Source organism: Polypterus senegalus, chromosome 17 (assembly GCF_016835505.1).
Source record: "Polypterus senegalus isolate Bchr_013 chromosome 17, ASM1683550v1, whole genome shotgun sequence".
NCBI classification, from domain to species: Eukaryota; Metazoa; Chordata; class Cladistia; order Polypteriformes; family Polypteridae; genus Polypterus; species Polypterus senegalus.
Window position 1 is genome coordinate 56,431,002 of NC_053170.1, and position 12,792 is coordinate 56,443,793.

General features: G+C 37.0%; 1 protein-coding gene across 1 annotated transcript in view; it reads left to right on the forward strand.

Annotated features, from left to right (window-relative positions):
• csmd2 (CUB and Sushi multiple domains 2) overlaps positions 1-12,792 on the forward strand; it is a 967,861-nt gene that overhangs the window by 875,307 nt on the left and 79,762 nt on the right. The window contains exons 45-48 of the mRNA XM_039739491.1: positions 970-1,147; positions 6,067-6,212; positions 7,799-7,879; positions 9,837-9,950. Coding sequence (XP_039595425.1) covers positions 970-1,147; positions 6,067-6,212; positions 7,799-7,879; positions 9,837-9,950 — 519 coding nt within the window. The remainder of the gene's footprint in view (positions 1-969; positions 1,148-6,066; positions 6,213-7,798; positions 7,880-9,836; positions 9,951-12,792) is intronic.

Sequence of the window (12,792 nt, forward strand, 5' to 3'; positions counted from 1 at the left end):
TGCTGTGCATTTTAGGACTTTGTCTATGATTATATTAAACTCCAACTGTTTTACAAATAGGTTTCAAGCCATTATAGCCAGACAGGCAACTAATTGTCCTTTAGTGAATGTGAATGTTGGTATAGTTATTTTGTAAATAGACATAAAGTCGTAAAAAAATTTGGAGTCCCAATCGGGGAATCACTGTTTAATTTAATATTGTGTGGTTTTTCAAAATACAACATTTAGTTTAACAACACAGGCGTAAGTGAGCCTTGTTCGTCAGTGGTGCCACCGATCAAAGGACCACTTCCTGTTGCTGTCATCGTTTTTCATTTGGAATGGAAGTGGTGGAGTTGGAAGGAGCAGACATGACATCAGGCATGTGTGGAGCAGGACACATGGTGACCTTTGTAATAGCCTTGGTGCACCTTTAAAATCAGTCCCTGGAAGACCATCCCAATGCCCACATGTATGACAGTGTGTACTAAACAGGGTCAAGTAATATCTCCTCCACACTGGCACCCTGTCCTGCAAGTGTAAGTTCCAGCCACCCTGACTTTGAAGTGAGTAACACGGAATTGTGAATAATATGTCATGCTAAGTTTGTTAGATATAAATACATAAAAAATAAATAAATAGGCATAGATTCAGTAGACCAGAAAGGGGAGCAGATATGTTCAGCAGATTGACAGAATATTCTACAAGACATATTTTCTGACAATGATAAAATGAGTTTTCTTTGAAAAGATAAAAAAAAAAAAAACATTGTCTATTTTGTAGGCATTTGAGCCACTGAACGAAGTGAGAATTTACTTTCCTTAATCTGCTTCTTTAACTTTTGTCATTTCATGTTAAAATGAATGCTTTTCTGCCTCTGTTACAATTAGCAGAAAGAAGACTTGATGCTAACAAGTTTGGATGATCATTTGGTTCCTCATGAGAACTAATTTTATTTATGTATTTTTATTTTATTTATGTAATCTACAGTTCCCTGTGGAGAAAACATCACTGCTCCTAATGGCACGATTTACTCCCCTGGTTTTCCAAACGAATATCCTGTTTCAGTGGACTGTCTCTGGCTAGTTACAGCAGCTGTTGGCTATGGGATCCGTGTTAACTTTACTCTGCTGCAAATTGAGAGCCCCAATGACTTCATCACCATCTGGTAAGAGACAGAGCATGATGAATGTTAGTCATCTTCTGTTTATGGGTACTTTCAAAGGTAGCCTTTCAATTACTAGGTGCACGTTTACCTTTATATGTGTTGTTGTTATTCACTTGGCCTGTACAATATGCTGTAAGTGACATATTCATGTTAGGTTTAATTTCACTTAACTAAAGTCATGTTTAAGAATAAATCAAATAAAAATTAAAGCTATGAACATTTATTCATAAACAGTCTATACTGTGCAAAGATGCTATCGTATACTAAGCTCAATGCTGTATATCTGACAAGAGATACAAGACAATTTAAATCCCAATAAAGAGGTTTTTTTTTAATTATGTCTCCTAACGTTGAGGGATGAACTCCAGGAGTAGCACAAGTGCAGAATAAAAGGAGAAGAAAGATACTACAATAGCTAGCTGCCCCACTGGTCTTCATTATATCTGCCTTAAGAGATTTTTTGGATGGCTGAGCTTTCATGTATTCTGAAAGCTAATGAAACTACAAAAATGTGACCAACAAAGTGAGTTCAGATGGGGATATCACAGCCAGAGGTGACTTTAATTAATCAAATATAAAATAGGAAAACCAAAAAAACAGTGGAGCACACAATCAGAGATTTATTGAAATAACAACAAAATTGCTTTTAACTCAGTATGTGAAAGCAGCTACTCAAGAGAAAGTGTGTCCTTAACTGAAATTCTGTAATAATTCAGAAAATGTTCACAACAGAAGATCCAATGATATTGTAAGACTCAGTGAGTTTTGGCGGAGGAAATCTGCAAAAATATAAACTGAATTTCAAAAAGATACATTTTGAACAAATATTGTCTTAAAGTCTTAAAGAAATATACTGCAACAAACTTCTCTTTGTTGGATAGCAGGGAAGTACTTTTAAAATGACTTTTTGCAAAATGTAGTACAGGTTTATTGGAAAATTAGAAGAGGTTGGACAACTAGTAGGTTTCTACAATTAATGATAATAAAGGTGATAAAAAAAGTATTGAAACACATTAACAGAAATGTATAATAGTCAGATCAATTTTTGTCTGTTCATTTGTTGTAAATATTCTTAAGACAGTATTTTCAAGGAGCATGGCCATATGTATGTTTGGTATTGATTCTTTAGTTTGGGAAAGATATTAAGTGTGTCCCATCAGCATTTCAGAGTCCTAGAATTTTGTTTGTGAGTTGCTAGGTAATGCTTTCCAAGAGGCACTGCGTCTCACATTCTGAAGGCTCCGCTGTAAAACTTAGCACAACACTCTGTCCACAACTCTCTGTCCAAGACTGTAGATTTAAACCCTGGACGGTGTTAGTCGTGTGCTTGTTGTGTTAGGTGTTTTATTTAACAATTTACAGCTTCCCGCTTCTCGATTCATTCATGTTGGTTCTGTTGATATTTTCGTAATTTTGGTAAATGACCCTGTTGATGTCACTTACACACTTAGTATGTTAGAAAACTGTTTTTGTTTTCAGATACTTGAAAGGATGCATATGTCTGGTACTCTTTAGCGATGTCTTTGTAGTTGTTCATGATCCACTGGATGGAATTTAAAAAAATAAAGGTGGAACAGGGTCTATGCTGAGGTCCAGCCAGGCTTCTTTGAGTATTGGCAACTGGCATAACATATAACATCATTAACAGCATGCCTTATGAACAAAAGTTAAAAGAGGGAGGAATAAAGAATATTATTAATCACACAAATGTATCAGGATATAGTAGTTAAGTTTTTTCTGTCAATAAGAAAGTGAATTGTATTAAGAACTGTGAATGGTGAACAAACAATGAAGTGAAAAAAGTACTAAATGTAAATACATTTGTGCAATATTTTACCATTAAAAAGGTCATTAGCATGCTAGAAGTTGCAGTTCCCCCATTCTACTGTACATTTTTAATAGTGTAATATAACTTTTTTTAAAAAATACCATTATCCAGTGTGACTTGACTTCCACTCAACAACCCAAAGCATTAGTACAGCTGGAGATATTCAGGTGGAGAGCTGAGCCATGATGCTTTGTAAAGACTATGTGTTCTTGAATATGAGGGTACCGGGAGCAGTTTGGATGGGTGTACATAGCTTATTACACAACTTAAGAGCAGGAACTGTGAAACATCATCCATTGTTAGCACATCTGGCAAAATAAGGAATAGTCAGTACACAGGCAGAAGCAGAATGGTGATGTTCTGTGAGAATGTGTAGACATACCATATTGAGAAACAGAGACATTCAGGACCCGTTGATTAAGGCAAATGTTTCAAACTGTTTTATATCAGTTATTGGAGGCAAACAGAATGAAATCAAAGAGTATCCCAGTTCAGGCAGATGCATTCTGTATAGGTTGAACTTGGAGTGCTGCATGTATGAGCCTGTTTTACTCAACTTATTGCTTAGTTTTCTTTTTAAATAGCTAGGAGGCTTCACCCCCTGCTCGCTTCGTTCGACAACCCCCGTGTTTGGTTTTCCGGATACACACTTGTAAGATTTTTTTTTATTTGAATTGTTGCTATTTCATTAGTTTCACTTTTATTTCAGAACTTCTGTAAAACCAATATTTGGAGTCTTTCCTGTCCCAATATGCTGAATCTTTTAAATGAGGTCTGTGAGACTTGTGTTTAATGACTTTGTACCATAATTTAGGATAGGTTTCTCTGTTTGGAATTTCAGCACAGAAAAAATGATCCACATCATCAGCATTTAATAATTTTTTTGCAAAGTAACCAATAGATGCATTTGAGTTAAACCCAGTTTTTGAAATTCTCTGACTTAAACTAATTTCCTTTTGTTTTTTGTCAGTACAATCTGCGCTATCTTTTTTTGATACTGTGGCAACTGACGTAATAAAGTGGCACAAATGTTCTACTTTAACAATCGCCGACTGCGTAACCCCAAACACAACTGTCTAGCACCCTCTCCAACCCCTCCTCCCACGGGTGTCGCCTACCCCTTACCACATCAATCAGCACCCAGCTATCAGTATGCCGTGCTGTACTCTGCCCTCCCTCGAGCAACCCTAACAGTCACTTAAAACAAAAAAGGCTTCAGCTTTGCTGAGACGCTACAATACTTTCGCCTGTTATTGCTTTCACATTCTGTACCGTTCTCTGCATATGTATCGCGCCTTGGGAGTCTTTTCTCCGCGATGCTCTTTCTTCTTTGCTAAAGGCACATGACTGAATGTTTTGCTGACTGTCCGTGGTCTTATTTGATAAGAAGGGCGTGTCTTGCTAGAATCTTATGCTCCATTGCCCCCGCAAAATGCTCCGTTGTCAGTCTTTTTTGTCTCGCGGGTCTTTAAAATGTCTTTCGAGAACTTCCGAGAAGAACACGTCTCGTCGCCTGGCTTTTACATTCCAGGATTTTCTTTTATATATAGAGAGATATAATTCTTGAGTTAAGTTTAAACATTTTTACAGGTACACTCATTATCTGGCAGACAGAAATAATTAGAGATGGAAAGGGGAAACAGTCCACTTTTTGTATTGCAAGTTGGTACGTAGAAATAGAGTGGCAGGGATAAATCAGTTTAAATCCAAAACATGTTATACCTGGAAATTAAAGAAACCAAACCTTTTTAAATTAAAATTAAATCTTAAGATCAGGAATAATCCCAAAGTAAAACCTTATGCTAAGGCCTAAACAGCCCAATCTGTGACTCATTGTTTGTTGTCATTCTCCAAAATGAGAGTTGCTGTCTTCAAAAACAGAATGGAGGCTTGTTTTTCGCTCCTTTTCAGTTATTTTTTTCATCCATCCATCCATCCATTTTCCAACCCGCTGAATCCTAACTACAGGGTCACAGGGGTCTGCTGGAGCCAATCCCAGCCAACACAGGGCACAAGGCAGGAACCAATCCTGGGCAGGGTGCCAACCCACCGCAGGACACACACAAACACACCAAGCACACACTAGGGCCAATTTAGAATCGCCAATCCACCTAACCTGCATGTCTTTGGACTGTGGGAGGAAACCCACGCAGACATGGGGAGAACATGCAAACTCCATGCAGGGAGTACTCGGGAAGCCACCGTGCCGCCCTAGTTATTTTTTTACAGTTCTTTAAGGCAGTCAGTTTTGCAATTGTAATTGAAAACCGTCAACAGCCAATGATATAACTTCACAAATAGTGTTTCATTGTGAAAATACCACTTCTATAATAATAAAAAAACAATTGAATCAGTTTATGCTTTTCATTTAGAGCTTATTTTTTAAGTTTTATTTTTATAAAGTACTATTCACTGTTTTACTTTTTGGCATTTCTAGATTATTTGTTTTTAAATCATTTATTTTTTAACATTGATGTTGTTTTATTTATTTTTTTTATTCTTTTTGCCCATTTTTTCATAACTGTGTGTTTCAAGCCCTTGAGTTTTGAAAGTTATCCCCTGTATACAGTGTCATGTACTATTCTTGCGGCTTTGTTTAACTTATGTATTTTCTTTATTTTATTCTTGTTGTTTACATTTTCTCCAATAACAATTCAACATATTCCAATCATCTCATGGTGATGACCTTAGTCACTCAGGTTCAGCTAAAAATGGGAGTTAATATGCCAGGTGGAAAAACATGCTGCTAGAGATGGGAGATGAAACTAACAAAATTTTGTCAATGATTAAGTCAGTTGCTGGTACAAAGGAACAAGTTTCACGAGGGTTTCCGTGATTACATCTACAAAAGGACATTGTCTTTGATTAATTAAAAATAGTTTGATTATTCAAATAGCCATAGTTTTCTCACTCAGGCACATTGGACATTTGAATCATGTTTTGCTTGACACTTTCATTTTGTAATTCATTAATCCAAAACCAAAGCTTTGTGATATCATTAGGATAACAGAACAATAATTTAAAGATTCCCATCCATCTTGTAAGTTTGAATAAACCTAATGGCAACTTTCATATGTGCTGTGTGTTAAAGGGATGGACCACAGGAAACTGCTACAAAGCTGGGAGTTTTCACCGGTAATTCAGTAAAGGAGTCTGTCAGCAGTTCCTCCAATCAGATCTTAATCAGCTTTCACAGCGATGCTGCTAATGGTGGTATCTTTGTAATTCGTTATCAAGGTAAGTGCCTGCCAGTTCCCTAAGTTTTGCAGTGTCTAGGATATTAATGTCAGCAGATGTCCTCCACTTCACACATTACTTTTTCTCATTAGACATTAGGGGAAGACAAAATGGAAATGAATGCCTTAAGCAATAGTGTGTATTCTGTACTGTATTTGTTTGCAGTTATTTTATTGGGAAGCTCACAGAAATCTCAGACAAATTAAAAAAAAAGTCCTGTGGATTAATGTAATTATTTTTATGACAAAATGTTTGTCTCTGAATATGTTTATACATTTTTCATCATCTGGAGTACAAAGTATCTATTTGTGCATTATATAAATCACTTAATTGGTTCAGGGTCTCAGGGGATTCAGCCTGTCCAACCGATACGGAACACAAGGTAAGCATTAACTATTAAATTTGGCCACAACCCATTGCAGGATATACTTAATGCTCACAACTACATACACTCATATTATGCCAGTTTAAAGCTGTTAATTCCCATACCATGGAATGTAGGCACATATTCAGACTAACCCTGGAGAATAACCCATGCAGACATTGACATTTTTGAATTTAGGGACTCTTAACCTTGGACTACACAGACTAAACACTATGCCACTGTTCTGCTCCATCAGGATTGTTCTTTTTCCTTTTCTTCTTGGGTTCCTACCTGATGGTTGAAAATTAGAAGTTGGCCATGCAACCAATATGCTGCTGTGGGTGCTGCAGAATTTTATGCTTTGCTTGTGACACCTTTGCATGCTTTCCAATCCATCCCATTAGTCCTGGCTAGAGAATGTAACAAAACCTCTTGTTATCTCTTAAAATAGAACAGCCAAATAAAATAGCCAAACCTTTCTCAATCATTTTGAAGGGATTGCTCAATAGGTTAGGCAGATTTTTGTTATTCTGTTGGAAATTTGCTACAATAGAAGTAATGACCCCCTTGGCACCCATACTACAATCATTTTCCATACAATGCATACCTTGCAATTGTCATAATTATCCAGTTTTTGCAGTACATTTAATTTATCATGCACCTTATCTTATCCGAGTAAATTAATTCTTTAATTTTTCTGGTTTATCCAACATCCACTTTTTCTTTACACTCTGTTGAAATATTGTTATTTTGGCCAAGTTAAGTCTATGCCCATTTATTCCGTGAAAGGCACTAAATGAAGCTTCTTTTTAAAGTATTCAAAGCTGTTATTTGATATATTTTATATTTTCTGTCTAGATAGTGAAAGCTTAATGAGGTATTAGAGAAAGCACATTAACTATCCATCCATCCATCCATCCATTATCCAACCCGCTATATCCTAACTACAGGGTCATGGGGGTCTGCTGGAGCCAATCCCAGCCAACACAGGGCACAAAGCAGGGAACAAACCCTGGGCAGGAAACCAGCCCACCGCAGAAGAACAGTAACATTCATTAATATTTTCTTATGCTTATAAAAGTACCACATTCTGGTCTTTACTTACATATAAATCTACACATCACATGGTGAGTGGAGCCTGGCATCCATCTTCTATTCAGTTATTGTAGACCATCATGTACTATGTGGAGCATTAATTATGCCTTTTGTTTGATCATTTCAGCCTTCCCACTTCGTTTTTGCCACCCACCACCAACAATTCCAAATGCTGAAATTTTGAAAGCAGGAGATGAATTTAAGATAGGTAAGTGTTAAATATAGTGGGTGTCTGATGTGCCACACTTTTAGAAATACAGCTAGTCAGGCCAGGAATAGTGAGGCCTAGTGCCTGAAGCAATTGGCTGCCAACCTTAATGTTGCTGATTCAGTCCTTAGAATAAGAGTGCTATTTAGATTAAAGTAAATGATTGTAATGGAAATATGTATTGTGTGTGATTATTGATTTAAAAAGTTAACAAATGGATGCCAATACATTTTATATTCACAAAAAATAAGAAATCTTGCTGTAATATTTTATGTTAATATCTAAACTTGTCATGATTGAATTAGTCTATATGGAAAATGATCTGGACATATTACTGCTAGAATTTTTCACAGTGTATTCTGATGAATGGAGCCAACACACTGGTATACTAATTCAGTAGGGCCTGACTTATGGGAAATATTCTGGGGAGATTGGCCTGGGGCCAGCTGCAGCCTCTTTTCTTTCATAGCTGCAACAGTATCATGTAATGAGGACAGGGGAGGCAGAAGAAGAGAAAAAGAGGATAGTTAGGAGCCAGCTGTTAGAATTGGAGTGCTTTATATTGGATTGAAGCACAAGCTGCCAGCAGTTAAGTGATGGTTTCAGTTGTTTTATGTTCATCTTGATCAGTTGGATTTGCCGTAAGTCGCAAAAGAATTCTTAACTGCACTTTTTAATAAAAAGTTAGTAGCTTTAAATATAAATAGGAAATGAAAAGAGATCAGCAGTAACACATAATGTATACAGTGGCATATTTTGAATACTGATGTGCCAATTAAATGAATAAAATGATTTGTTAAAATAAAGCAGCAATATCAACAGCAGTTCAATAAACAAAAGCAAAAAATGAAGGGCATAAAATATCAGTAGAAATAAATCAAATTGAATGTAATTATAGGTCTAAGGACACAGATCTTAACACGGAGGATGGCTTGCTTATTGAAGTAACTCAGTTTACGTGTAGCCACTGCTTAAAAATCGAGAAAGCATTTATATTGGACTGCACTACCCCATTGCTAGTGAGCCTTTGACCTGTCCTACATGCCCAAAAGTATATAACATGTACTCTAATATTATGACACTTTGTGGCTACATATTTCTTTATAAGGCCCTAGTATCCCCTTTTAGATGCCTGTGATGCAACCTGTAGTAAATTAAACATAACATGTCTCTTAACAAGATCAAAGATATTCCATTCCTACATTACATCAACATAATGGTTAAATATGAATGTACCCATTACTCATAAAAGAGTAAGCAACCACTGTTCCTCTGCAATCCCGACTTTCCAGGCCAACTGTGAATGTTCTTCTAGCAACCTGGCAACTGAAAGAGTACTCTTGCTGTGATAATGCCTTCTTGCCAAAGATGCCTAACTCTACAACACTCCACTGTGCCATGCTAAATCCTGCCATTTACACTAGCCTGATACCAGGTTCTTTCTTATTTTTATTTGTCCCTTTCTTCTTCTTATTGCAAACCCATTTTCTTGTTTCCACAAAGATTTTTGTTAATTACAAATGATGATTGGTGCATAAATGATTTATCATTTCTGGCACCCTCTTCAAATATATGCAATTATTCAATTTAATTTCACCGCTTGTGATATTTCCAGTGCTTACCAAACTAAGGCCTAACACTGCTTATAAATCAGTTTATGGAGGAAGACAAAGTGTAGGTTATGTAGCCGCCTGTATTCAGTCTACCTCAATAGTGTGACCAGAAGGATATTTAAGAATTTGTAAACAGAATCTGCAACTGCTCAACCAAATGGTTCTTCTGCTTATGTTTCTCGATATCTCATAATTATGACTTAATATAGATCATGAAAATAGTTTTATTGAATCAAATCAATTTTCATTGTTGCCTAATGTGATTTATTATGTGGGGTATGTTTCTCTTTTACATTCTTCTATTCATATTTATTTGGTAATTGTAAACTGTCTTCCTCACGCAGGGGATATCGTACAATACAAATGTCTACCTGGATTCTTGCTGGTGGGGAATGACATGCTAACCTGTCGGCTAGGAACATACCTGCAGTTTGAAGGACCTCTGCCATCCTGTGAAGGTAACATTCAGTTGTCAACACAAGGTTGGGTGTGTTTGGATTTTGAAGTCCTTTTATGTTTTGGATTAAGCAAGTTATAAGCATGTTATGAATTAAACCTCTTGCTCGCAGCCTGTTTTCTTAAGAATTGAATTTAACTTAGCTACTTTCGATGAACAAAAAAAAAGACCACTTTCTTTTGAATTCCAGTTGCAGTGCTAGAGTGAAAAATGTAGGTAACTAAAGCATTAAAACAAGACATGGATTCTGCTTTCTTGAGCAGCACAGCTAAAGGTGACTGGTTTAAGTATATCCTTTTTTATCAGCAAGATTAGCTATACAGAAATAAGGGTTGCCTTTGTGAGTTACAGGCTGAAGGAAATGATTCTTGTCTAGTCTTGGAGCAAGAATAAGACTGAGCACTATCAGGGATGCTGCATTGCCTCTCAAAACCAAACGAGCTGCATCTCATTGAAATGCAAGAGATAGCCAGCCTGCAGCTGCACCTGTCAAATCACAGGCTTTTTAGTCTTCTTTTTCTCCAAGCAGACACTCACTCCCTGTTATCAGTAAGTAAATGTATCATTTTGATATGATAGGTATGGCACATGGCATAGCACATTCACAAAAAAGGATAATGGTATTTAGAATGTGGAATTTCAATTATAGTAAAGAAACACTACAGTAAAAGCACATATTCTTTCCTGGCATATTCAGTTTTGAATTGATATATTGTTCTTCAAATGAGTGAGTAGTATTTTCTGGGGGTGGGCTGGGATGCTTGTAATAGAATGGAGATGCAGACAGATGTCATTTGTATGTATAGTTTTGAAAATTGTATATCTTCAATGGATTTTCTTAGATCATACAACAGATCAGCATCATACCATTGTGTATATCTCAAAAGCCTGTGAGCACTACTGGTTCACTCAGACAGCTTTTCAAAGATGGTCTTAGATTCTGTGTCCATGGCAACATGGATAACTAGGAATAAGTTGTTTTTATTCTTTCATCAGTTCTTTATCCCTTTCAGTACTTCTGATGAGGAAGCTGAGCAAAAATGTGTGTGCGTTTCTATTATATTTATAAGTGTATTGGAAGCAGAAGTGTTATTACGTATGTCAAATATTCAAAATACATTGTACAGTAGTAAAATATGAGAGGCACCTTTCAATGTTTGTATGTCTGGTATTTAATGAATAGTATGAAGGTGGCAGAACTACAGTGCCATTATGCTGACTTGTATTTCCACTGCTGAAATTATGGCCTGACAGTGTCTTTGTACAGGTTACACATTCTCCTCAAATCTATTTATATATTCCCTGGTTCCTCTGTTTTCCTTTCACACTTATAAAAGAAATGTGCAGACATTTTCATATATAAATGTCTATGACTGCAAGTGAAAAACCTGATGATGGTATATATGACCTATTTATTTTATTTACTTTTTGTCTGTATCATAATTTTTGACTTTTACTTTGAGGGAATCCCTTCAGTAATTCTTTATTTTATTCTCAAAGCCACCTCAGTACAGGGTAGCATATGAGGCATGAATGAGCCTGTAAGCACTCACATTTAGTTCTTTTCCTCGCTGTCACTCATCATGTAATATAAAAACTATTCAATCTCTAAAACCTGCAATAAGAATTTTTATCTGATTTGACAAAGTGCATCATCAAAGTCAGATTAATCATACACTTACTCACACATCCCTTTATTGTCTGTGTACATTGAAAAATATGGTACTTATGTTAGCCTTGTGGATAAATATAAATAACAGATATATCATCATTGTTAGGAATATATCAGAATTGGCAATGTGACATGGTAGCTAAGGCGCTGGACTTCAAATCCTGAGGTTGTGGGTTCAACTCGTGCTACTGAAACTGTGTGACCATAAGCAAGTCACTTCACCTGCACGTGCTCCATTAAAAAAACAGAAATGTAAACACTTGTATATCTTAACTGTAAGTCACCTTGGGTAGAATTGTCAGCCAATTAAGTAAATGTAAATGAAGAATTGGTGCACTTGGTACCAGAACGCCATAGGTCGATGATAGATTTTGTAGTCATACCAACTGATTACTACCTTGTTGCAAGTTGGATCGGATGGTGCAGAAAGATGCTGGGAAGACCAGGTAGACCCATCTGTATAGTAAGGATGTGCTGGGTATGTTTGGCAGAAGTCCCCATTCAAGAGAACTTCAGCTCACACTTTTGGATGAATTTTATTTGCATTCTGAGGAAGGATGGGGACATTGAACCTAAATGGGCCATGGTTCGTGCCTTCATTGCTGAGACAGCTGCACCTGCCACAGTGGCAATCCCCAAGGAAGACACCTCAATAAAGGCAGCTGTCAGGTTCAAGAAAGAGGCCTTCCAAGCTTGGTCAGCTTGTGGAACATTGAAGGCAGCTGAGAGGTACCAACAGGACAAGTGGAATGTGGTGATGGCAGTTGCAGAACCAAAACCCTGGTGTTAGAGGAGTGCGGTGAGGTCATGGACAATGAGTTTTGGTTGGCCTCAACGTCTTTCTGTCTGCTGTTTATAGCAGTGATGGAGTGGTGCCGACTTCACCTGTGGACATAGTCAGGTGGTGGAATGAAGCTTTGAGGAACTTCTAAATCCCACTGACAAGCCTTCATTTGATGAAGCAGAGTCTGAGGAGTCAGAGGAGGACTCACCCATTACTGGAGTTGTGGCCACTGAAGTACTTAAAAAATACTCCTCAGTGGCAGGGCCCCAGGGGTGGATGATATTCACCTCAGTTCCTCAAGGCTCTTGATGTTATTGGGCTGTTGCAGCTGACATGCCTCTTCAACATTGCATTGTATTGGCAAACTGGGGTGGTGGTCCCCATCTT